Source organism: Ixodes scapularis, unplaced genomic scaffold (genome assembly GCF_016920785.2).
Source record: "Ixodes scapularis isolate PalLabHiFi unplaced genomic scaffold, ASM1692078v2 PGA_scaffold12__126_contigs__length_90152505, whole genome shotgun sequence".
NCBI lineage: Eukaryota > Metazoa > Arthropoda > Arachnida > Ixodida > Ixodidae > Ixodes > Ixodes scapularis.
In genome coordinates this window covers 14,400,172-14,426,559 of record NW_024609838.1, presented here as the reverse complement: position 1 = coordinate 14,426,559, position 26,388 = coordinate 14,400,172, and the positions used below count along the sequence as shown (strand labels likewise).

The 26,388-nt window shown below is 48.8% G+C and overlaps 1 protein-coding gene across 3 annotated transcripts; it reads right to left on the bottom strand.

The window, feature by feature from the left end:
- Window positions 1–429: 429 nt before the first annotated feature.
- On the bottom strand, window positions 430–26,172 carry LOC115329089. Of its 3 annotated transcripts, none has more exons than XM_040214294.3 (12): window positions 26,015–26,172; window positions 25,206–25,481; window positions 24,123–24,464; window positions 20,842–21,351; window positions 19,997–20,197; window positions 14,098–14,324; window positions 13,380–13,644; window positions 11,000–11,186; window positions 6,524–6,781; window positions 5,011–5,328; window positions 3,789–3,913; window positions 430–3,368 (listed from the first exon to the last, which is right to left on the bottom strand). In XM_040214294.3, the coding sequence occupies exons 2-12, from the start codon at window positions 25,476–25,478 to the stop codon at window positions 1,365–1,367; spliced, it is 4,710 nt and encodes a 1,569-aa protein (XP_040070228.1). In that variant the 5' UTR covers window positions 25,479–25,481; window positions 26,015–26,172; the 3' UTR covers window positions 430–1,364. The 3 variants fall into 3 exon arrangements, with proteins under 3 accessions (XP_040070228.1, XP_040358315.1, XP_040358316.1); XM_040502381.1 differs by having other exon boundaries at window positions 25,954–26,168; XM_040502382.2 differs by having other exon boundaries at window positions 25,938–26,164.
- Between the last annotated feature and the right edge of the window lie 216 nt (window positions 26,173–26,388).

The following is a 26,388-nucleotide window of genomic DNA, read 5'->3' as shown; positions in this document are numbered from 1 at the left end:
GGGAATCCAAATTTGTTCATAAAATCGGGTTTCGTTAAATCGAGGGTCAACTGTATTACACCAAGGTGTTCAGGCTGATGATGTTCCCAGTGCCTTCCTGTGCAATGTGGCTAACTCCTACAGCAGGTTACGATTTCGTAAGTGTTTGATTTGCATGTAAATGGCTGACCATGGAGCATTTGGTGCAAGCCTTATGTTTCTCACATGGCCCACCCCATATATTCTGCATCCCCAAACATTGCCCACCCCATGTATTTTTTGGCCATTTATCCCTCAATTTTGGGTGGGCGTTCTTTGCATATTCATGGTGCCAAAGCTGTTTGGGCATTCGAAAGGATTAAGAGAGGACAGAGGATTACTAGTATGCTAGTCGGACCAAATGATGCCAAGTTCCTTGGATGTAATTGATTGTTATACTCTGTGAGCAGATTTCTCTGAAACAAAAATATGTTCTTTATTACCGATTATAAGTAAATAAATCTGTGACAAGCAGCTTCTCATGACTTGAGCATTGGTAAACATCACAGTATGGCACACTCTTGGTAGATTAAGAAGGAACTGCATACAAAATGACTGCACTTCCTATGCAAACAGGCTTCTGCATACAGGCACTTGGTAAACACTCACATACAATATCACAATATTTAAGTCGATTTTGCGCTACAACTCCACAGCTTGAGAGTTTCGTCCATACTCCTTAGTTGTGACCACCTGCGCAGATTGGCGACTTAAAAAAAACATGAGCGGTCTTCGAAACTGTGTTCACTATGGACACGAAGAGGTGGAACACAACAAAGTTAACAAGCCTGTCACTAACACAACTGGCTCCTCAATGTATCACTTTGCAGAGTATTGCTTCAATGTCTGGTCTTTTCATACTTAGTGTACAATGATTTCAAAGCTGCTGGCATGTGGCCTTCAATTCAAGCCACATAGATTAGACATTATTGTGCACCATGTATGAAACAGAGTATACAAGACACTTTGGAATGCATCTGGACTATTAGAAAGGGGACAGATGGTCTATAAAGTTATATCTAAACATCTGAAATTCGCTACATGTAAGCAATACTGGATGTGCAAATAGATCTTGTAAGTGTTAACAGGTCAGCCCATATAAAATACTTTTTTGGAAACATATTCATATCCCAACCCGTCGACAACTGGGGCATCAAGCTCATTGGCAACATGTGCAGTCGGTTGGCACAGCAACTGTTAGAAATTACAAAGCAAAAAGAAAAGTTTTAAAATCCCACCAAAGTCTGCGATACGTTGACAATGGCTCGCACCAAAACCGAATGGGCATGTTAAGCAGTCGGTCCCCCTATGTTTTTCCTCCCAATCGAAGAGCGTGCGTCTATCCTTCACTGCTGGCATGCGCCCTTCACAACGAGGAACTCGTCCAAGCTTCCCTTGTCGATGGCTTGAGGGAGCCAGCGCTGCATGAGCAGCTCTTCGAGGTACCAGATCTGCCAGTCGCGTCCCATGGACGTCACTACGATGTAGCTTCCGCCGTCTTCCTGCCACTGGATGTGCACGTCCTGAACGCCCGTCCAACGTTTGAGCAACTCCCGAACCTCATCCATGTTCTCCTTGAGCTTGCGGTGAAAGGCCGGGTTGGCGATCGGGATCCGAACGGGGTCGCGTTCGGTCACCTCTTGGTGAGGTTCGTGCAGGGTCGGGTCGCAGGGTAGCCCGAGGTGGCAGGGGTCGAGGGAGACCGCCAGGGAACTGTAGGTGCGCAGCGCCACCATGGGAAGCCGGTGAGTTTGACGGTGGCCCTCGTAACCCCCGCCGCTGCACACATTGTGCGGGCAAAGTTCTTTGGGCAGTTCGAGGTGCTCAAGGCACCAGCGGAGGAAACGAACCACCAGCGTTCCTGCACTCGGCTCATCTTTGCTCGGAGGAGAGCCGAGCTTGGGTGCTGCCTCGACACCCCGGTTCTTGTCGCCGTCTTTGGGGGCAGCGCTTGATTTTGGCTTCCCGATTGAGCCAGCGTCTTCGTCGAAATCTTGCATCGAGGAAGAAATGACTGAGTTGAGGCTGGGGCTTGCTTCTCTGGGGTTCTGCTGTGTCTTGGAAAACGTGGGACAGCTTTTGCAATCACCATCTTGTCCTATCTGTGCCAGGGGACCATCGTAACAGTTGGCATCCAAGTTTCCTCCAATGGCCCCCACGTCACCTGGTCCGTCGCCAGGAATGCAACGTTCTACAAGGCATTCCTTTTTGGTGCATAGCAGTGCCCCCGTAAAGTTTCCTTCACCTTCCGACTTCTCTTCGGCAACTTCCGTAATCTTGGCCTCATGTAGCTGCATGTCCTTGCCACAAGCAGACGAGAGAGACCACGACAGCTTCTGGCTCGACAAGAAGTCTTCGTACACCTTGAGCAGACAGCCTTTGCAGAGGCCCGGCTTGCCATCTGTGCTCTGCCCGAGCAGCGTCTCCCCTCTCAGCCACCTTTCAATGATGACGTACGCCACCCAGAAGGCGTCGTTCCCGCCCTCGGCCGGAACCGCGTTGTTTTCAATGAGGTCGTCTATCTTCTTGGAAAGAACGTCGGGACACCACCTCTTCTGCTCGTGCGTCGCCCTCCGAAGCACCTCGACGAGAACGTCTGCGACACACCACGGGAAGCTGAAGAGCCCGGTGTTCGGCCTGTCCGGGCTGTACGTCACCATGTACCAGGCAGACGCCTTCTGCATCTTCCTCCGCGTCCTCTCCTCCTCCTCGTCCTCGAGACCCTCCTCTTTGAGCTCGGTGAGGAGCTCGGAGAAGAACACCTCCCGCGTCGTCTCCGTCAGAAACTTGGTCATCTTCTCGACGAGGTCCTCCATGTTTAGCTTGTCTGACTGGGCGTTGTGGTACGTGTCGTACGTGCTCACCATGCATGCCATCGCCTCACCTTCCGACGCAATCCCGTACTGGTTCAGGATCCTGCGGAGTCGGGTGTTGTAGTCCGCGAGTGCCGCCAAGGCCGCGCTCTTGTACCGCTGCCATCCTGGAACGTCCAGGGCGAGACACCTGCCCGCGTCGACGTGGCGGTGCCCCAGGCTACCCACGGCCGCCTCGAGCGAGCGGCACGTCCGGTACAGCAGCCCGAGGACGCGGTCTGACCGGTACGAGATCTTGTGGCTCCCTTTCTCCATGAAGTCTGGGTAAAACATGGGACGCTCTTCGCGGCGGAGGTAGGCCGTCCGTCCACTCTTGGCGAAGTCTAGGCAGATGCTGATCTTCTCCGCGATGGCGAGACAGCGGCGCGAATAGATGCCTTCTTCTTCTTGGTCAGCCCAGGCCAAGTGGGCATTGGACAGGATTCCGATGGAGTCATTTTTTATGTAGTTACAGAGGAACTGTATCATGTCGTTGATCTGGAACATAAAAGACGTGGCTTTAAGTTATGCCTCAAGAAACCTGAAGTGGCAAGGTGACTGCTGGTGACTGGCTGGACTCTGAAGGAACATACAGCACCCTACTGTTTCATTTATTGTTTCAAAGCAAGCAGCTGAGGTTCCAAAATATGTCTGTGCTACCAGCTGGCAAGGGGGAAGAGTTTTCACAAAGCAAAACCACAACAAACATAGCCAGTAGACAACCAGCCATTAGAACTGTTCTGTGGCTCAAAGTCAAATTAGCTTGTGCCACCTCTTACCAAACAAAAAGAATGAAAGTTCCCTTTTTGGCTTTAGGGCTATTTGGTCTTCCTTCTAACTGGCTTGTCATGTGTGGGTTTGACGGCGCAAAGAAAAAGCAGGTGCACAGACCACGTTGGGTGCAGACCAAAATCTCACCGTGATCTCGCCTCTCTCCGGCTCGGGGTTTCGGTCGGAGAAGTTCATGGGCTGCTTGTTGTAGCCAGGGAACAGGAGGCTGGGCTCCCAGATGACGATGTATTCGTCCCCATCCAGGTCCGATCCTTTAAAATAACGGAAAAAAAATACACATTCTCACTCAATGGCATCTTGCTGCCCAAAGTTGCATGGATCAAGCACATGAAAATAGAGTTGTCCAAAACATTAGCAACCAGGGTGTGGGTCTGTTTTAGGTTTAGTAGATCAAAACAAGCCCCTCCCACAAAGCTTCACACGATGGGTGGTTTCCAACTCTCCTCCCTTCCGGCGTTCGCTTGACTATTTATGAACTTGTTTAGTTGGCTCTAGAGGCCCCGACAAGGCCTTTAGACTGACCGACACCGATACAAATATGAATGGCGAATCCACAACAAATAGTCCCAATCACCTATGCAAAGACTGAAGAACAAAGTGCTGAGCGATAGAAATCTACGAGCGACACGAAAAAATCATGGTCTCCGGCAAGAGCTATTTCACTTGCCAGCTCATTCGGTTGAGGGTAGGAAGCTCGCGCTAAGGCGGGACAACTAAAGATTCACTTTGCACTTCTCACCCCGGCAGCAACTATTGGCGACAAAATGCTTCGGTGGTGCCCTCTTGTGGTTCCTGTCCCCGATGTCGCAACTAGAATTATTAGTAGCCAGCGACAAGTTCTATAGCGCATAAAAAGTACAATGGAAGCCTTAGTCATCATGTTTCTAAATCAACGTCGTCAGAACTGAGTCTGACATTGCTCTTGTTTCCATCGATGAGAGCAGAAATAATCTTACTCGAGACGTCGTAGCGAGCGTTTGGCCAATCATGGATGGCCAATCACAGACGCTTTGGTTGCGCACGTTGCCAATGGTAGGGGGTGTTAACAAAGCGTGTTCTCAATCTCTAGATAGAAAAAGGAATGATGAGCTGTGCAAAATCACGTAGACAAGATATCAAAGCCACAGTCACGCTGTACATATGTCGTTAGGAAGACGCGGTGTTTGCTGCACGAGCATGTTCGAAGCATGTTCGCTTTATGTATGCTTCCAACGCGTCTGCAGACAGTTTTTGTATGACCAATGTGCCACACAGACCGTCTTTTGTACAATGTATTAGCAGTGTGATGGCTTAAAACCGTCCCAGGTTTGTTATCTAACTCCATTTCTAGCTGTGGAGAATCACCAACCGGCCATCTCGTCGGGGTGAGGCCTGTGTCCCTGCCCAGGGAACACGATGCAGTCGACGACATGATGGAGGCGCGGTTCGTCGATGGCGGTGAACTTGCGCACGTCACCGGGGTGCAGGCAGGGGCACTTGGTGACCAGGACCTGTCCCGTGATGACCCTGCACTTTGGGGGCCCCTGCTGGGATGCCCTGGCACCCATCTCGCTGCACTGGACGAACACCTGTCCGTAGCGGAGCACGCCGGTGGTGTCCACGACGCCCAGCATGTTGCGTGCCCGGTCCACGGGCAGGGCAATGCGGGTCTTGTAGCGCAGCCCGGCTGCATGCAATACGACCACTAAGTTGCTTTCGCTAGAACAACTATGTGAGTTTTGGCACCTGCGTTTACATAGCCCAGTGAAGCGTGGAAACCTTCTCTAAAAATTGCTGTAGAAACCACTATTGTTGGTTATCTATGAATTGCGATAGCATTCGTCTAGGGCAACCTCAAGGACGACGTCCTAAAGGACGACGTTGAGGATGACATCCTAGAGGATGACCTCGGAGACGTCTAAGAAGACCTCTAGGGCGATCTGAAGGACGACGTCAAAGACGACCTCTAGGATAACATCAAGGTTATCAGGTCCTTTGAAAAGGGTGCGAATGTGAGCTGAAATGGTCTACTGCGCATACCTAGTGTGCACTAGGAGGCCAGAAAGTACCAAAATATATGGAGGGGGGTTTGTTAGCTAAAGAATTCTATGTGCACCTTTGCATTTGTGTAGTCCAGTTTGCTACTTGCGGCCCATTTTAGCAGACGGGTTATATATAAGAGACAAGCTGTCCATATTTTTAGATATAACACTGTCATCGTACACCTATCAGTCTAACTTCTAAATCTGGTGATATGGATAGCCAAATTTATAAATTGCTTAAGTTTATAAGAAATGCAAGTGAACTATAAGGTTTGTTTCTTGGCACCTCAATTACAATGATGTGCTGACATGTGCAATGAATGGATCCCGCGAGGTTGACTGTAGGAGACAAGAAAGAGTTAAGGTGCTCCTTCCGAGCTATAGCCCAAACATCCCATGTGCAGAATGCATTGGTGATATATACGCAAATCTGGGCAGCGTGACGTAAAAGGTCGTCGTGCCACATGACCAGACATTGTGTAATGTGGCATCGCACTACACGACGACTTGACACCCAACATTACTAGATCTAACGTTGCCACTGTCACATTACACGACACTAAAACTTCACATACGAGTTACATGACCTGATACAACATGGTACAAGAACATGACACTATGATGTCACATGAACTGATGATGTATCTTGGCTTAGTCAAGAGAGCCATAGCGGTGCTAACCATGCGACTCATAATGGCGTCCTGCTAGCCCGGCAATATTAACCAATGATGTCACTTCCATTCACAAGGTACAGCTATGGCCATGCAAGTCCCAGCTTTACTCCCGTTAAACTTCATTGTGCACTTAGAGGATGCCTCCTTGTGGAGGAGAAGGGCTGACCGACGGCGTTGCGGTAGACGGCCAGCAGCAGGGAGCGGAAGAAGGGGTCAAGGGTGAGCTGGAAGCCCGCCCGCGTCAAGTCTTGGAAGGGCAGGGCCAGCTTGGCCCAGGAGGACAGCATTTCCACCGCGTTGCGCTCGCACACCAGGGCGTCCGTGAACTCCAGGATCATGTCGTCCTGGAGCCGAATGAACACGTCCGCAGGCACCCCCAGTTGCTCCAGGATGGTGATCAGTGGTCGGTTCAGGGTCACCGAGCCTGGGTTCCAGAGGTCACACGGGGGTTCCAGAGGGTCTCGCCCTTTGACAGTCACCGACATACATTTACGGTGGCCATTACGCACTTGAAAGTTTCCGCTTCAACGCTGCTGCATTATATTTTTTTTTTCGGAACTATAAACATTTTTTTCACACCCGTTCCGGTGGGTTGCTAAGGCTATTTATATTTTCATAATTAGATGCTCCACGCACATGGTGTGCACGAGACGATCGCTTCGCTTGTCGACTGTTGTGGTGGCAATTGAAGTGCTGGCTCTCCCGATTCAGACTTCTAACGCTTCTCAGAATTTCATTCGGAAGATGAGGGCTCACCATCCTATAGAGATGCTCTGTAAAGTACCTCTGGTTGGTGGTCAAGGCTGACAGAATGTTGCGCTAGCGGAATTACCAAAATGAAACCGAACGGAAGGAAGGTGACGACTCTCCACCCTCAATATTTCCATTCAATGCTTCTCAATCTGGACAGCTTCGAAGCATCGTACATGCTCCAATTAGATAATAAAAAAATAAACCTACACGATTTTTTTTGTACTATCCTCTTGGAAAAAGGGAAAAAATGAGACATTTACAATTCTCTGTAATGTCAAATTAGAGCGCAGCTCTTGAGGAGGAGGAGGGGAGGGTATGTCCCTGCTCCTCCTCTGTATCCTCCCCTCCTCTCCTGCCCCCCTCTCATGTCCCAGGGAATTTTTGCTAAATTTCCCGCTAAATTAAGCGAAAATTTCGTCGCTGATTTAGCAGGGAAACTCAATAGGTGTTGAGGTCACATGCTGTCAAATTCCCCGCTAAACATGGCGGAAATATTTCCCGCCAAATTTAGTGAAAAATTTTCCCACCAAATTTAGCGGGAAACATTTACCGTCGTGACATCATTATGGGAAACGTCCCATAATGCAACGCGCGATTACGCCGACGCCGCTCAACTCGGAAACTAATGCCTAAAAGCTGCGCTCTAAAAAAAAAACCTGACCAGTAGGGCACATTCTTTTTCAAAATGAAAACCTAACCCTGAAAGATTTAGGCGGCAGTGGGGTGTGTTTCCATCCTATGCCGCCTGTGCATCGAAAGTGGTTTTAAAGTGGCAATAAATTACGTAACGGCAGGTAGCTTGTCACATGTCGCAACTCTGGCTGTGGGTCGTGGAAGTTCCAAAAACATATGTTGGCCAGTGCAAGTGTCACCATTGTTGCGGAGTCCCAATTCGTGATTTCAGACGCCTCGGTGAACTGTCGAGCAACCTACAGCAAAACAGGAGTCTGCCAGATTTACCTCTGCTACTGCGACATCACCAAGATCGGGGCAGGCAACAGTGTGACGCATATGCGACGTCATCAGGCGAAAAGCGAAAGACTGCAAACGAGGGTGTAATATACAGACCAGCTGGAGATGCATTCCATATCAGCTGGTCTGACTGAGGCCGACAGTGAAACCTGACATACAAGAATTAAAAAAGATGTCTTTAAAGGGATACTTCAATGAAATTGGAAATATATCCGTCGTGTTCAAAAATAGGTTGAATATGATCCACAATATCCGTAAATGACAATCGCACGTTTGTATTTTGAGCCTGGTGGCTGTATTTTTGTTATAAACGACCCACTCTGGCAAGCGCTCGGAGAAGGCCCAGCTTAGAGCACGTGACATCCAACGCAATCGTGACGTAGGTCGTCTCGGGACGAGCAAAGCTACAGCGAGGCTGACGTCAAGGGGATGGTGTAGTCATTCCAGCCACCGAAGCGGCTGCTTTTGTACAAATTTCAAGTGACGGGTTAATCTTATATAATCTTGTAGGGGGACAATAGCTACTTCTGGAACACATAAAAGGGATTCTCGGGAAAACGGGAGTTCCTCCTTCCCCCCTTCTCTCGTCGTGGCCAGAGGCGAGACACTCGCCGTCACTAGCTGTCAAGGTTCCTAGACTGGCATATGCAGAGGGCAAGTGCGTCTGCTTCTTGCGCAGGGGGTAGCGGTGAAGTCAGAAAGCCGAGCCCTGATTGGCTGATCGCGACCCCCTATCTGAGCGTCGTCTGCTCCTTTGCAACGTCGTCTGCGTCTGTCTTACCTTTCCTGCGACTTTCGGAAGCGCAGAGGCCAGATTCACGAAACTATCTTACGCCAAAAATGTGCGTAAGACAAAACTTAACAACAAATTCGTATTCACGAAACAAACTTTTCGTAAGTTTTGCGCAGGTTACAACGAAATCCTACGACAGCTCCGAAGCTGTCTTACGCACTTCTTACGATCAAACCAGGATGGCTGACAGCGTCGCGGTCGCGACGACCCACGGACGTTTATTTTTCTATGTGCGCTTCTCACGCGTCCCGACTTCAAGCAGCAAGAAAAAAGTAAAAAGTACTTGAAACAGACCGAAACGGACAAGAACACTGGATCCACCAATACCCGGAAAAGGTTCCAACGGTTACGATTCCACCGAACGCGACCAAGCGAGCTGGGCAGTTAGGCCTAGGAGGCACTCCGCGACTCGGCGGCCGTCTGCCCACGACCGGCTGGCGTGCTGAATGGAATATACCCGCGCGACCCTTGTGAACCCTTCCCGTATTATACTTTGATCGCTGACCTCAATTTTAGATTAAGAGGTCAATTTCTTCCTCTTGTTAGCTCCTTGTTTCCCGAGGCAACGGTGACTCTCGCCGGTGAAAAAGCGGTGAATCTCCGACAGACGCAGGAAAGATAAAGCAGCCATCGCTTTGACTAGCAGACGTAAAGCAGACGACGTTAACTGCGCCAACCCGCCGACGCCGTTAAAGAGTGGGGTCTCGCCGCACACGAAAGGAGGGAAAAAGCATTTGGGAGGGAACTTGCAGACACTGACACGCTCAGCTCTCGGTTCTTAGCAAACAAACCTCGGGACACCTCGCCAGTGAGTCCTTTGACTTCCCTCCTTGATGTGCATCTGCTAGTTGTTAGAGAAAAAAACATACCGCTCGAGTTATTTCGTCTGCCCTTTCTGAAAGGCGAAGTCGAGCTTGCTCGTAAAGACCTGCACTTCCGAAAGTCGAGGAAAGGTAAGACAGACGCAGGCGATGTTGCGAGCAGATGACATTGCAAAGGAGCAGACGACGCTGAAATAGGGGGTCGCGATCAGCCGATCAGGGCTCGGCTTTCTGACGTCACCGGTACTTCCTTTCTCATGCGCAGAAGACGAAAATGAGCCCACTTGCGAGGCGTATACAAACGAGGCGTTAACGACATCCACCAGGTGCTCTTTGCTAATTGTTTAATTTGTTTCAAAATTTCTTTTCGTGACTTTTTCAACAAGATATTGGTGTGTTCGAAGTGATATTGCTCCTTTGAACACATATAGACCATAAAATAAGTGCCAAAATTTCGTTGTAGTATCCCTGTCTTTAATACAGCCAAGCCCAGGTTCCTCTAAATGGTATTCACCACTGACTCGATGGATCGTCCTATCCTGATGTTACTGGTTTTGTAGAGGAAGCTGTCTCAGAGACTCAGCACATACATGAAAAAATCCAAAGCAAAAAGCACTGGAAATGGAAAGAGAAATCTGACCTGGATAAGAGCTGCCTGTTGAATGCTTTATAGAGTAGAAGGGTTTACTCTGAGTGCCAAATAGTGGAAGTAAAACAAATGTGTCTGTATTGCTTACAGAGGAACAGCGTTTTCATAAAATGCTTTTTTGGATTGTCCCAACTTCGGGCAGGTGGTAAAGATTGGAGCAGAGCACAGAAAATCGTAAGCATTGACATTGGTGGTTTCGAAAGAATAAGCAAAAAGGAAAGCCAAAAATATGGAAAAAGTAAGCAGATGAATAGTAAGGCTTGTTTGTTTTAGCACAAAGCTCTTGGGTTGTTCCGTGGTTTGTCAACCTAGTCTTCATTCATAACTAGCACGACGTGGGTGTCTTCTTACAAAATGAAGTTGAAAAGAATGGGTACCAAATCACATTTTGGCTCCTCGCATTTATTAAGGGGTCGACAACAATTTCATTCATTCATTCATTTATTTATTTCACCTTAAGGGACTGTTAAGGGCATTAAGGTGAAATTCCGGCCCACCAATGATTGCTTCTATGCCCCATCATTTCGAAGCGGTCAAAAGATGCAGGAAAATGGTAAATTTCTTTCTTCTTCTAAATATATGAGCCTTTTGTTTTGGGACAAGGCAAAACCAAATCCAGGTAATGCACTCGCCCCAAGGGAGTGTGGAGCTTACGTGGTGCGGACACCTTGACAACCTCGAGGTAATCCGAGCTGGTGCAAGGGAACTTCTGCATGCTGGGGCGCAGGTACAGCAGCTTCTGGTTGGGCAGCTCCGGGTTGATGCACAGCATGCCCTTGGCTCCTGCGTAGCGGATCTGGATGGCAGACGGCCGCTCCTTTAGCTTCATCACCTTGTACACCTGCGGCAAACAAGGGACACACCACAACGACCACCTTTAGCAAGCTGTCCGATTTTCATGGGCATCTAGAATGGCAAAAGCTGTTGGAGAACAAAAGCTTTAGCGGAATATTAGAAGTATGGTTTTCCACGATAAAAAGACCTAGTCCCGAGGCAGTTTGTGCAGTTGTACTACCGTAAAATATTGCAGAAGCGCCCACTATTAACATTTCCCAAACTTTGGGATACTGCAAATCATACGTTAAGGATCTGGTTTGACCAGACAAGCACCTGGTTTGACCAGACAAGCACCTGGTTTGACCAGACAAGCGCCCATGTCCAGGTTAACCTAGTTTTTAGTGAAAGTAGGCGGCAACCTGGGCCTGGCCAAAGCGCAACCAGCACAACTTGAAACCGCCTTGTTAAATTGGTCTCTCATATTGTCGGAGACTGTATCATATTTGCGCGAGTTGAACGCAACCTTTTAAAGAAAAGACCAGCACATCCATGGGAGGCAGAGACATCCACATACCCATTATATGCTGTATCTACAGATTTACAACATAGAACATGCTCGGCGGTGCTGTTGAGTATGTCTGATCGTTCGCCCGTTCCGCTGGTGCTCCTGCTGCCGACCTCTCAACCCTGTGGTACGAGAGAATACTGCTCTCTATGGCTCATGGCAAACCTACGTGATGCCACACATCTCCTTCCCCACGTGACACATGCAGAACCAGTCTCACATTTCTGGACAGAGACTGGTGGCAACAAAGATACAGTATAGACCACTTACAACGTAACCGCTTATAGTGCAGGACCGGGTATAACGCGGTTTTTTTAAACCACCGGTTCGCCTCCCATAGAACTCCATGTAATTACATACCGCTTAAAATGCAGGCGCGCGAAGGGAAATACCGGTTATAGTGCGGTTTCTGGCACAGCCCGCCGACCGCGCCGACGACCGGAGCAGCGAGCACGCTTCCCTGTGCGACACTAGATAACGGCGCGAGCCGCAAACGGCACTCGCGGGGCAAGGAGGTTGCTCGGAGAAGCGAAGAGAGAGGCTTCATTTGCCATAGCGACGGAAGGACGCACGCACGTGTCGTTCATGTGCGTGCGTCCCTCCGCTGCGTTGGAAACAAACAACCGAAACGACAGACCAATCGCAGGTCGAGAAGTGTTCGCGCGCGTTGCATGCCAATCGCGGGCCGGCGGCTTCTGTCCGCAAACATGGCGTCGGTTGTGGCGTTCATCTCATCGTTCCGCGTAAAAACGCTATCCTTGACAGTGAATTTTCGTTGCGTGTCGCTATGATAACCCAGCACGTACTAGAAGGGAAGATCCACCTACTCGTGCGGCGATGTGGCGGCGCTCTCAAGACGGCAGAAACGCCCGTGTCGTCGTGTTTGTTTACTTCGGCTAAAGTGGTGCTTTTTAAGCTTCTGTGTTTTCGAACATCGCCCGGATTTCTTATTTGGAGCATTTCATGCCTGTGCTCAAGTTCAAGGTATTTTTCTGGCGCGTACCGTATGAAGGATGCGAATTTTCACGCGTTTTCATCTCCGGAGAAAAGTGATTAGGGTTAGTAATCCTAAACGCTCGCAACGTCCGTCCGCAACCCGCGACGCCGTTAAAAGGCTGCGCCAGGCAAAAGCTGCTCATTTCTTTCAAAATGTGTGACACACTTGAGAGAGATGTGTACTAGTCTGGTGAAATAAAGACTTTTCTCAAACTAAGCTTTATTTTTCATCTAACATAAAATAAATTCTTTTACAAAGGTAGGTTGTCTCATGGCATGCATTTTGGCCTGAAAAATTGATGTTTTGGTTATAACGCGGTACCGCTTATAGTGCGGATTTTCGCGACTCCCACGACATACGTTATATGCGGTCTACACTGTAGCAGCTTGACTTGAAGCAGCAGCAGCATATGCCATATTTTGAGCATGATCTTAGCATGTTCAGAATCCCAGAGCAGACTGGAAACTGAAAGCAAATTAGGTGCAATTTCTGAGAGCAACTTTTGAAATAATAAGTTAATACAACTTCCACACGAAATACCCCCATGGATCTACTTCATTTCAGGGATATCCCAGATACTTAATTACCCCTAAAGTTTTATCACAAATAGACCCCTCCATGGAATGAACCCTCAGAGCCTTTGGGAACCTTTCTGAGAAAGTTTCCCAAAGTGACACCTAGCGAGGAGCACCAACCTCCTGTGCCAGGGGCACGGACATCATGCCGACGCCGTCCGAGAAGACGTAGGGCTTGCGGCTGACCGGGTGGGCGCCCCCCTCCATGTCGGGCACCATGCGCACCTCGTGCTTGCGCACCAGCACCGCCTGCTCTGTGGAGGAGAAGCACTGGCCCATGCGGGCCATGCGCTTGGCCACGTTGGGGATGCCGTCGAAGCGCCCCATCCAGTCCCGGATGGTGCCCGCCGTGTTCTGCTGCTCGTCCACAGCGTACATCCACGTCCTGCGCCCGGCGGCGAGAAAAAAAATCGCCCGGCCTTATTCGTTTCGTTAAACGCAGGGAACGTGCAACAGCACGGGATGGGGTCTTTGATGAGCGGCCCTTTCTGTCGGAATTCAGTGGGGATGTTTCCCAGCTAAATTCAGCAAGGACATTGCAACGTCGCGTCGCATGACAGTGATGTCATGTGACACCGTGTAGCGCTGTAACGTCACGAGACACCATTACGTCGCGTGACACTCGGAAGTCCCAGTGAAGCATCACGCAATGCGACAAGAGCGATATTGCACGCAGAAAACATGGAAAAGTTGATATTAACTGAATGTGTGCATAGCCTGCCGAGTTGTATCCATACTACAGCGTGGAGCATGCAATTCTAATGCAAATGCACAATGGTTGGTCCTAAACGCAGTACGAAATATCCTTAGTGTTTTGTAAACCCAACCCGGAACTCACCCGTGGTCCCTCAGCTGACTGGTGGAGGGTGCGAGAAACTTGAACTCCCGGGAGCCGACCCGGAGGCCCTCTCGCATCGCTCGGCCCACCACTACATCCAGAATGTCATCCCGGGACGAGTGCAGGTGCAGGGTGAACGACAGCTTCTCCATGTTGTCGTCCCGGAACGAGGCTCGGATGGCGAACTCGGCATTAAACTGGCGCAGGACCCGGTTCTCAAAGTGCACCTACAAAATGTCCGCTCAATTTTTTCGAAGCGCACACGACGTCTACAGCATTTACTTTGGTCGATATTAACTGTATGTATTCAGTGGCAGCGATTTCTAATGGTTTGGGCAATGGTTGGAGAAGCATTTAGGGAAGGCAAACTCTCGCACGTCCCCTCAACATGCAATAGTGTTTTTATTTCGCTCCCATTACACGACGTCACGGGCAGCCATCAAATTCTGAGGTTTTGTGTCTTGGTGCCATCCAACTGCCAAACTATGGTACTATTGAGAAAGAGAAGTGATGATGATGATTAATTGTTTAATGGTGCAAAAAGCAACATAGGCCATGCTGCACCAAAGAAATAACTAAGAAAGTCTATAGTTAGAAAAAGGAATTACTATGCAGATCTGTAACTGGTGTAGGTAGCCACTTTGTTTAAGAAAATCTAAAATGCGACCAAAAGGAACTAAAGGTTCATCTCCCAGCAGAAAGGCTGGAGGAAATGGAAGATATACGGAAAACGAGGGGAAACTTGTTTGACATTCTTGATCAAACAATTTGCAGTGACACAGAATGCGAAATATAGTTAGCAATTCACCGCAAAGTTCGCAGACTGGAGTGTCCTCACCAGAAGGCTGATGTCGATGGTTCACATGTGAATGCCCAATTCTCAAACAACACATTAAAACTTCGGTGTGACGGTCTCTATGGTGCAAACACTCCCATACCTCCAAATGTGGTTTGACAACATGTAGCTCATTATCTATTTCTTTGTCCCATTCTAACTGCCCGGCATTATGAATTGCTTTTTTAAGAACTGGTTTAAAATCTTCTTGAGGCAGTCCAACGGGTGTTTCCAGAGCATCCTTACACAGGCTGCTAGCCTATCTGCCTTTTCATTACATGAAATTCCCACATGGCTTGGTACCCAGCACAGCTTGATAATGTATCCCATTTGGAAAGCCAGGTCTAACTCTACACCAGCGTTGCGGAGTTGCCACTCCGGAGTTAGAATGATTCCGGAATCATTCCGCATTTTCACGACCCCGGAATGGAATGGGAATGGAATGGTGGCAACGTTGAATTAGATGCCTTTTGCCCAGAATGGAATGGGAATGGAATGGGCCCGGTTTTTTACTTCATATATATACCTTATTTTCCGGACTATAGTCTGCATCCGGTGTATAGTCTGCAAAAGAAAATTTGGGGTCAAAAATAAAAGATTTTGCTTAGATAGCCCGCACCCGGTGCATAGCTTGCACCCGGTGCATAGTCCGCACCTGGTGCTTAGTCGACACAAAAATCTTCTCATAGACGGCACACGTTTACAAATGTCTGCTTTTTAGGCCACAATAAAGCCTATAATGTGCATAAACCATCATTAACATACACTATCGTGCACAAAATTCGTCACGTCTCGTCCTAATAAACAATCTTGAAAAACATAATTCCTGTATAGTCCGCACGCGTAGATAGTCTGCACAGCCAGAAATTTAAACTTTTAAACATGTATAGTCCGCAGACTATAGCCCAAAAAGTATGGTATATATATTTTTTTTATTTTTGTTTTTGAGGGGGGGGAGGGGGTTACGTCCAGGTATGCCGAGCCAGTCAGCGAGTCAGTTGCTCCGAAATAAAATGAGCGGGAAACTGCTAGCCTGCGTGGAGCCATATAACGGACTTGTATGCAAAAAAGTGCAATACAAAAAACATGCGTCAGAGCAAAGACCAGAGGGGGGAGGGGGGGGAAGGGGTGGCGGTGGCGCCTTTCACGGACGCGGAGAAGACGGGCTTCACTGGTGTTACACGAGATCGAAACAATAAACCAAGCACAAAGCAAAAGAAACGCAGGGAAAGGGAACGGCAATGAAAGAAACCGCCATGCAGGGCTCTTCATCGTCCTTCCTGTCTTGCTTTTTTTTTTTTTTTTCTTGACGTCATGGAGGATGCACGCACGCGCACAGATTGAGATCTGGGAGCAGGGGGCGACTAGTAACTCGCAGAGCTCTGATAACTCGTTGACTTGCACACCGCCGAAAGATGATCAGTTCTTGTTTTCTTATAGTTCGAGGAGCGTTCTTTAGCAGGTGGCCAACCCTGCTTCCTTCCACGTTCATTCGCGCGCACTCCTTTGAAGTGCGAAATCTGGGTTTGCTTCGGCATTAAAACAAAGCGAGGTCAATTTCCCTCTTCTCCTGTTGCGCTTTGCTCCGGCGCTTGTTTTTTTATACTGCATTTGACGTGTAAGTTTGCCTTTTATTTGGTCTTTGTTCCGATGCCTGTTTTCTGTGTTAAATGTTTTACATTCAAGTGGGTTAGGGTTAGAAGCAAGCTAGCGGATGCCCGCTCATTTCCCTTGACTTTAATCTCTGCATACCTCGTTTCACCTTGCGATGGACCAGTGCGGACGCTTTGAGTCACCCCAGGCAATCCAGCACCGTAAGCTTAGTAAGATAAGTGCTTTTTTTGAATGATTAAGCATTTTTTAGCAATTGTTTATGCGTTCGATAATGTCAGCTTTATGCTGCTTTTGCCGGACACATTGTACAATGTAGCTGTCAAGTGCCAATCTTTACGTTTAGGAATTGGAGGAATGGAATGGAATGCTCCATCCATTCCAGGAGTGGGAATGGTCCTAGTGTCTCCATTCCTAGGAGTTGGAAGGAATTGAATTACCGAAAACTCTAATTCCCAGAATGGAATTAGAATGGAATGGGGGCTCCCATTCCGCAACACTGCTCTACACATACTTGTTGTGCAAGCCGATTCTTGGAATAACTGAGGGAACAAAGAAAGAGGATAGCACTCTCGGAGTCCACAAACAAAATGGCTTTCCTGATATCGTTGCCTAAGATACCGTAAAGTACCGATCAAGTGCCCACTCAAAATTTGGAGATAATTGCAAGAAAGTGGGAAATGGGTGCTTGTTAGGTTACAAAGTTTATCTATATCTGTACTGTGCATATTTTTTCAGATGTCACAACATTTAGGGATGGGCACTTAGTATGGAATGGGCAGATGTTTGGTATTTTACGGTATATTCAATTGCCATGAGCACACCATAAAGCTCTGCAGTAAAATTGCTTTCTTTCACAAAGTGCTCTGAATATGCAGCCGAACCAATAAAGTATGGAGCTTTTGCACTATCACTGAAGAACTGCATGTGCATAGTCCTTAAAGGGCAACTCCGCTCAATTCCGAAGATTTCGGGATAATGAGTGATTTCGAATTAAAAAGCCCTAGTAAAACACACTACGTCGTTTGCTTCCCGAAAAATGGAATATATATATTTTTAAATCTAATTTTAAACACGAGCGGAAATCGAAACCAAAACTCCGGCTCCGTCCGGCAACATCGGCCTCAGGCCGCCAAGTACATGGCCATCACGTGGTACGAGATGTCACGTGATCCTCGGCCCAACGACGGGCGGGATGGGAGTGGCGGGCTTGCGGCAGGCGCGAGTGTCGTCTGCACCGCACTCTTCGCCATGTTTTCGTGTCCACGGCATTCGACGACGTCTGCACAACTGCGGCGTAAGTCTGGGACTCTGCGCACGTGGTGTCCATAGTGTGGACGAAACTCCGAGAGGCAATAATCACAAACGGTGAGACGACGACGGTGGTTGTGACGCGGAAGACGGCGGTAACGGCGGGACCACGGCGGGCGATTGGTGTGCTCCCAAGAAGCGCGCTGCGCACGCGCGTACGCCAATCACGTGGACACCGCTGAGCGCCAAGAGGCAACGTTGCTGACGTCACGCGCTACGCTCGATCGGAGAAGTAAAAACAAGCAAAAGGGGGCCATGTAGATGGCGTTTAGCTCAATGTTGGCTCCGCCCATGCCGTAGCCTTGACTGCGCTGTTGGTTGCGCCTGAATTCGCCCGCTCGAGTCAGCCGATTTCGGCAACTTGGCGAGTTGCAAAGTTTGCCGGACCGTTTAAGAAACATTAAGACAGAACTGCGTCGTAATATTTGACGTGTGGTCTTCCTATGCGATACTGAAGAGGACTGCATTGTTTTTTCAAAACCAAAAATGAAGCGGAGTTGCCCTTTAAACTTAGTTTGCAAGGTCATAGACTCTTGCTGAAGGACTAGTGGTAAAACAGATCGCTTATTGTATTTGGCCAGCAACCAACCACAGGTATAGTGCACTGCCTTCCAAGGGGCAGTGCTTCGAGCCCTCGTCAAGCTCAGGAAATGCAAACAGCAGGTATGCAGACATGCTTTGAATGCCGAGGCTTAAAGGCTGTACTATACTTGGCTTGTTCTAAAAGGCACATAAAAACTTTCAGCCTTTCCACTCTGGTAAAGAAAGAAGACCAGCGGAGCTGTACAATGGAAAATAATGGATGGCCGCAAGTCGGCAAGACAGTGTGGAAAGGTTGCCGCCTTCTATGAGCGACGGCGGCAACCAAATACGTGGCCTGCCGCCGTCGGCCATAGATGGCAGTAGATGTCCAAAGTTCGGCGTCTTCATTTCTTTGCAGGGGACACGATCCTGGGGAAACTAGCCCTCAATAGCTCCGCTGTAAAAAGGAGAAGCCTGCAAACAGCGGAAGGATGGGTGTTCAGGGTCAGATTTGACTTGATAACTATAGCATAGGCTGAGGCATTGTCTTTGTTTTTATAGCGGCATTTGGTACGTCTCTGCATACAAACTCAGGACAGGCAACGTTCGGAAGGAACTCGTGGCAATTCGAAGCCCAAGGTGATGTACAGGATCTAGCATGTTCAAAGATGATGGTTGCACCGAGCCATATACATCCACACCGTAGTCGAGACAGGAACGAACCAGCGAGTTGTAGAGTCGCAGGAGGCACCTCCTGTCCGAAGACATGCGTGCAAGTACCTTGAGAACATTAGCAGATTTAAGACATTTCCGCTTCAGTTCCTTCAGATGGGTCTGAAAACTAAGCTTCTTATCAAAAATAACCCCTAAGAACTTGTGTCCATGCCTAATGGTTATGACTGTTATTCATCTGCAAGCTGGGATCTAGCAACAGCCCCCGACATAGTAAAGAAAGCACACACACCGTTTTTTCTGCTGCGAACCGTAAACCATTTTCATCAGCCCACTTACTCACTCTATTTATTGCTACCTGTAATTGGCACTCACGGATTGACAACGTGCATGAAGAGAAAGCGATCTGGGTATTGCCTACATACAATGAATAAGAGACTGATGGTGGAAACACTGCAGTGAGGCTCTTGATCTTAATCGCAAACAAGGTAAGACTTGAAATGCCTCCCTGGGTAAAAACATCCGAGAGCATGGATCCCAAGCGGACCTGAAAAATATGGTCCGTCAAGAAGTCCCTTATACAACACGGCATGCGACCACGCACACCGCACCTGTATTGGTCCTGAAGTATTCCGTACCGCCATGCCATATTGTAAGCCTTCTATAAATCAAACCACCAGGATCCCTCTTTCCCCGGACACGGTTTAAGCCACACACAGCGAGGCAAGGGTGGGTTAACCCACATGGCTCGAGGTTTGTGGCGATGCCACTCACCAAGCATATACTAAAGCAGGTGCACCCTGTGTGTGGGTATGGCGGTCCACGTGGCTGGGGTCTGTGGCGATTCCACTTACCAAGGACCTAACACCTAAGATGTAGGTGCCCCCTGCAGGACTGAGAAAGAGAAGAAGCACCGCGTGCCAGAGAACGGCATGCTGAAGGACGTACCTGGGCGGGACGCAAAATGAGCCTCCCCGGAGTGAAGAAGACGCTGCGCACCAGGCATGTTCCCCTGGCCAGCTGCGGTGGCTTCTCGTCCCGCGTCGATGCGTAGACGGCGTCGAACGCCCTCGTGAAGAGCACCACGTTGCCAGCGTCGATACTCGACACGATGTTGTTCAGTGCACGCTCCACAGCCCCTGGGTTCACCTGGTGTAACAATACAAGTTGATGGCCTAGTTGGTAGAACATCACAAGAACAGTTAGAGCAAAAGACAAGATTGGACAGGACAAGCAATTGCCCAGTCCAGTCTTCTATGTGTCCTTTGTCTTTTGCACTATCTTCATCCCCATCTTTTCCTAAATGGACTTAGTAATCCCATTAGCCTGTGTGCTCTGTACAAAGCAAACTATTGATAATTTGACATGGTACCGTTGTCTATTTACTCTTTAGCAATCGCTGACGTACATGTACAGCAGCAATTATACATTGTAAAGTTCCAATGTATAATCGCAGCCTTTTTATTGCAGAAATATAATCGAGGGGCTTATCGGTCGCTGCTTTGTACTGGTCCCAGTTCTTGCATTCGCACCATCAAAACTGAAACAAAATTGAAAAAAAAAATATAAGAGGTGACCGAAGAACTAAATTTTATCTGCCTATGGCACGTGAAAGCGACAGTGCCCGACGAAATAGTTTCATGACCGCTGTTAGTTTGTCGAAAGTGAAACTGCTTTTCGAGCCACCAGACGGCAGTGAATTTTGAAAATTGTGCATACCCATGTCAACCACTACCAGACACCCAGCCGGAGTGGAAAAGCTGCCGACTCAGAAGTACCGAGACAGACCCTACCTTGGCACGCTCCTCGATCAGCTTCATGAGCGACTCGAACAGGGACTCCTGCAAGAGCATCATCTGGTCCCGCACGTCGAAGGTGATGTTCAGCACCGCCTTGAAGGCGTACGCGCAGGGAAACGGCAGTTGCTCCAGCATAGACTCGCAGCGGCAGTGGACGGCATGAGTTCGGTCGTGGCCGGCCTTCCCGGGGCAGTAGGTGCGCACGGGGCAGAAGGAGAAGGTCACCCCGTGCGAGCAACGCTGGGACAGCCGCCCCAGGACACGATACGCGAGAGACCGGTCCCTCGTGACAAGCTTGAGGAGGAGGCCCCCGCAGAGCGTGCCCACACGGAACCGGCCGCCCAGACAGGTACAGCCGAAGCTCAGGTAGCGCTCCCAGCGGAGTGGCACAAACTGGTTGGAAGGCTGTTTCTCCTGCTCGCTGCGCACCTCGCCCATCAACATGCTCGGAATTTTGAGGTGCAAGAAGAGTTCAACGTAGCGTCGTTTCTCGTTGACGAGTACCTGGTGGAGGAGAGCGGGGTGCCAAGAGAGTCGAAAATAAAGACACGCACTCGCAACTGCTTACCTAAACAGAGTGCCTTTCGTGAACACACTGCGCCATCTCTTCGGTAAGCTTCTTTTGACAATGTTATATACGACAACCAGCAAGCCCAGCCTGTTCTCTTATCATAAAAGGTTGCGAGGACTCGATCGTTAGTAAACACAAGTGTGTTTCAACAAGCTTTAAAGGCACACTCACACTCCCAAATATGTTTCCGAATTTTTCGTCACGCGATTCAATATGGCGTCGGAGGACTACCCAATCAGTATTTTGCTACAGAGTTACATTAAAAGGTCAAAAACCAAAACCGAAACCTGAGCACGGAGTTGATGGCCGCAACACGTGGACTGGGGAGGAGGGAGAAATGTAGAGGAGGAAAGAGTTGCCAGAAGTCACGTGTCTACATGACCACAATGTTTTTTTTTTTTCTTCGTTTCTCTGGCCGTGCAAAGCAAAAGAAAAATAGACAAACGTCAAGCACTAAGTGCTTGACATTTGTGAGATTTTCAAGCTCTTGCCAATCCGTGTTCGTAAGACGAGCAATGTCTTCAACCTGAAGAAGGGTCGATGACTTGGCGACATCTTTGTGTGAATCGGTTTGGTGTTTGGGGGGTGTCACACAGAATAAATCCCAATTGATTTGACTGGTAAAAAATTTTTCTTCTGAAGCTAGACAGATTCGCCGGTAGCGCAAACTACAGTTCTGAAATAGAGGCCCCACCAGTGACGTCACTAGGGTCAGCGGCACCCAAGGCAGTGGCCCACCGCAACACCCCCCCCTTTCAATGCATAGCTGCACCCCCTCCCCCGCCGAGCGCTGCACACGGGGCGGTCCACCCCCTATAGTGGTGCAACCTCGTCCCACACCTGTCGTCCGCCGCCATCGATTAGTCCGCTTCATCCAGCCTGCAACTACGACACCAAGTTGAGAATAAACCTCTCCGGAGAATTCCAGGAGACCTTGCAAACAAGGGGAATCTTGGGGCTGTTTGGGTGTATGCTCGTGCCAGCTCGAAAGCTCTGCATATCCTGGTAGCAGCACGATTTATTCTTTCTTACTGTTAGGTACTCAGAACACGATACAAAATTAAGCGAACGAAAAAGAAAGTCATCACATACTTTGTTTTGCTTTCCTTCTGCCTTATCTGCGTTCTGAGACCATGTACTGTTAACTTCATCTTCGCTTCTTGGATAATTTCACGTGCTGTACATCTGAACTTCACAATGCGTAAAGCAGACGTTGGGGGCACCATATATTATCGGAAGGGTTTACAGTGCAATGAGCTTATAACGATACCACATATAACGGTGTACCGCTTATAACGATCAGTTTCTAGAGTTTCTATACTGGAAATGACCAGTTTCCAGTCCAGATACAACGATAATCGGTCATAACGATTGAAATTTCGGGTTTTCACATTATTGTTATAAGCGGGTTGCACTGTATTATGCAGTATACATATAGACGATTGCAAGCAGGGCATCTGGCCGCCGCCATGTCTCCGCACGTGCGGGCAGGCACATGCTATTGCAAGCCTGTCAAGGCCACGCTCACGCGCACGCTACGCGTGTTGATACCCATGGGGCAGCAGTCGGGACGCTAAGCTTGCAATCGTCTATACGATTTCTGAAGTCAGCAGGCTCAATTTAAAATGAACCGCAAAAATCGACGCCTGCACGAAGCAATCTAAACTTTTCGTCAAACGTGTATTTCACAGGCCCGTTTTGTTTTGTAAAAATACAATGCGTAGTCTTCTTTCTGTAAAAAAAGAAAGGGCTAGACAACCTGCCAGGGTTAACGGCGGGTGGCGACGTAGACGACAGGGTCGAGCGGCGGGGTGCGTTTGGTGCATGTATTGATAGAAGGCGCTACCCCCTTATCCAGACCGCTCGCGATGACCGTGATTTACTAAAATGAAGATTATACTTTTGCAGTGTACTTTTGGTTTAAAAATAAATGCAGACAATCAAAGCAAAACTTGAAGTTAAAAAAAAGAATAAAGTTGCACGACGACGACGTTCTTGCTGCCGACAGATTTCGTCGGCGTGTCATCTGCTTTCTTTCGCTGGTCGGCTACACCTTCTGACGCTGCTCCCGACGCCATTTGACCTTGGCAAGTTTTCTGGCCCCATTTTTTACAGAAAGAAAGCTATGCTTTGTAATTTTACAAGAAAAAACGAACCTGTGAAATACACCTTTGACGAAAAGTTTAGACTGCTTCGTGCAGGCGTCAATTTTTACGGTCCATTTTAGATCTAGCCTGGTGACTTGGACCACCCTATACTCCCGGTGCTTTGTGCAACTTTTTCTTTCAATCAATGTATTTGTAGCTTCTTAGAAGTCACAAAAAATGGGTTTCATTTCTTTTTCTATTTTTAATATTGAGTGTGTGCTTTCGATGACACTCGACTTTGATTATATGGGGTATGTGTGTCTGACTGGCACGTGACCACGGGAAAGACTGTGAGCGCGACTCAAACCAGCCAGTTCTCAATCTATGGTTTACGGGAGGGGAAAAAACGAATTTTGAGCCGCAAACTGTGTTTTGGGTAGCTGGGCTCTCACATGTCATGTACAAATAAAAACCTTGGCAAGCATGAATACCCTGTCAGTGTCCCTTTAAGGGAGTGCACTGAAGCAATCTGTGTAACATTGTTCGAGCCTTTGCAATGGTATTCGCAGTCTCGCAAAGCAACGCTTGAATCGTCGGAGCCGCAGACGCGTACCCACCTTGAGAATGTTGAGGTAAGGCACCACGAATCTGTACTCGGTGACCTTTTCTCCGCAACCGGCCTTGTGGTTCAGGTGCAAGTCGACGTGCAGCATTCGTTGGTCGTGCTGGAAGTTGGCCTTGAGCCGGTAGTCCCGGTGGTCGTCGACCATCCGTCCATTGAAGATGTGGTGCTCCACAAAAGTCTCGAGGCCCACCAGCGTCCCGAACGAGAGCGACACGAGACGGACATCGCGATCAGCTGGATGAGTCGCCTGCTCAAAGGCCTCCAGGGGATGTGGCGTCAGCCAGTGGAACACCCCACGCCTCTCTTGTCCGGCGAAGCACCACAGCTGACCCACCTGGAGCGGTGGCAATCCATTCGTCCAATGACGTTTCGTCGACGGGTCGTCTCATTGACACACAACGTTTTGTAGGAAAGCTTCCCGCGTTCATTTCATAGATTCACCTGGCAACATTTCGTCCAACACAACATTACCGTTTTCAAAGAAAACCCTTTGTGTCTTGTCTAGTTTACGGGGGGACAGAAAGAAAAGAGGGGCCCAAGGTTTGGGTGAACATGCCTCAGTAAATCACGCACCAGCGTTTAGCGGCTTCCAGATGGGCTTACGCACTTGATAAAGAAAGAATATGTTGTCGACAAAATATTGCAGGAGCATATGCCTGCCAAAATGCCAGTGTCGACAAACATGTTTCCATGTAGGGCTGTCCGGAACACTCCAGACGGCGTGCTGCGACATAGCCTGGAGATATGCGGTGTTCCCTCCGAGCGTGCTCACCACGCGGGTGCGGACACACGCTCTGCTGGATGTCAGCAAGGCCTCCGCTGTCGTTATCAGTCCCAATCTCCCAAAAACAAGAAGGGGAAAGAGACGACAGTGAGGAGTTGAAGAGGAAAGCCGTGCTGTTTGCGTGGTCTATGTCCAGAGCTGAATACGGACGGAAGCACAGCAAATTTCACGGCATAACTCCATGCTGTGTTGCAGCATGCCATCAGGAGCGTCCTGTGTGAACAGCCCCTAAGCATGTGTCCATAAACAATTATCCACGAAATGTGTTTGGACGAAACGATAGGGACTTACCTGGAGGTACCTGGTATGGGCACTGAACCGTGCACCCGTGAGCTCCAAGTCGAAGATGCAGTCCACCTGGTATATGTCCTCTTCGTAGAGGCTGTTTGTGGACTTTTTGTAGACCTCGCTTAACTGGAAGGCGTCGGGGCTGCCGCAGAGTGCCAAGCTGTGGTTTGAGAAGAACTCTCTATACGCCCTCAAGAAGGAGCTGTCGTCTCTGTCAGTGTCCTTGCGCAGCCAGGACAGCTGCAGCTTGAGCTTGTAGTAATCGGGAGGCCGCATCCTCTGCCAGAAATGGAGCATGGTAGAAACGCTTACATGCCAAGTTCCACGGAAATATTGCTCTTTTTTTTTTTTTAAACTTCGTTTTTTATTATTATTATTATTCGTTTGGTGCAATCATTAAACGCGTTCGGTGGGCAAGCAACAGCGCAATGAAATCTTGCTCGGTCCTGTCACACAACTCATTGAATCATTACCGCGCTGTCAAAATGGAAACTACCCAAAACACTAACGGTGTGCTGGGCCCCTCGGTACGGGCCTTTGGCCTTTCCAGCACACCCCAGCTCTCCTGAGTTGAAATAAAGTATTGTTATTGTTAAAGTCGAGCATGGCGAAGAGACACTTGAAGCAATGTGACCGACTGATGTTGCAAATCCGTCCATCATGAACATGCATATAATTCGAAGACTAGATATAGGAACCATAAAGTGTGAATTTCGGGAAGAAACGGCAGCTGACCTGCCACGCGTCTCACCGTTGTTCTGCTTGTTGCACTAGTGCACGATCTGGAACAGCTCGAGCGTCTGCGGGCCTACCTTGCTGAACGCGCCACCAGCTCCACAGCCCGGCAACCGTCTGACAGCATCCGCACGCGTTCCACGTGCTGTTGAAAAACGTAGGTAGGTATTTGTTTGTAAATAGTGCCGAAAAGACAACCGTTCCTGCCCATTACGTCACCGTTGAATGAATGGGTGGATAAATAATTCCGGCTGAGCCCTTTGGATTGGGCGGTAGCTCACGCCACCTAGCCATTTTGTTTTACCGTTAGCGTTTAGTGTCATCCCGACCCGCCCCAAGCGGCAAACTCGGTGAAACTTAATGTGCGAATGGATAAACGTTAAAAACTATACCCTTCGTAACGGGCGGTAGCTTGCGTCATCTAGCGTAGTCTAGAAAAGACAAACATATG

Excerpts from the sequence above, each read along its gene's own strand:
- LOC115329089 (XM_040214294.3), bottom strand. The coding sequence starts at position 25,478 with ATGCGGCCTCCCGATTACTACAAGCTCAAGCTGCAGCTGTCCTGGCTG. Across the intron at positions 13,645-14,097 it reads AGTCAGCTGAGGGACCACGG|GACGTGGATGTACGCTGTGG; the intron begins GTGAGTTCCGGG and ends CGCCGGGCGCAG. Across the intron at positions 6,782-10,999 it reads TGTCAAGGTGTCCGCACCAC|GCTCGGTGACCCTGAACCGA; the intron begins GTAAGCTCCACA and ends TCTGGAACCCAG.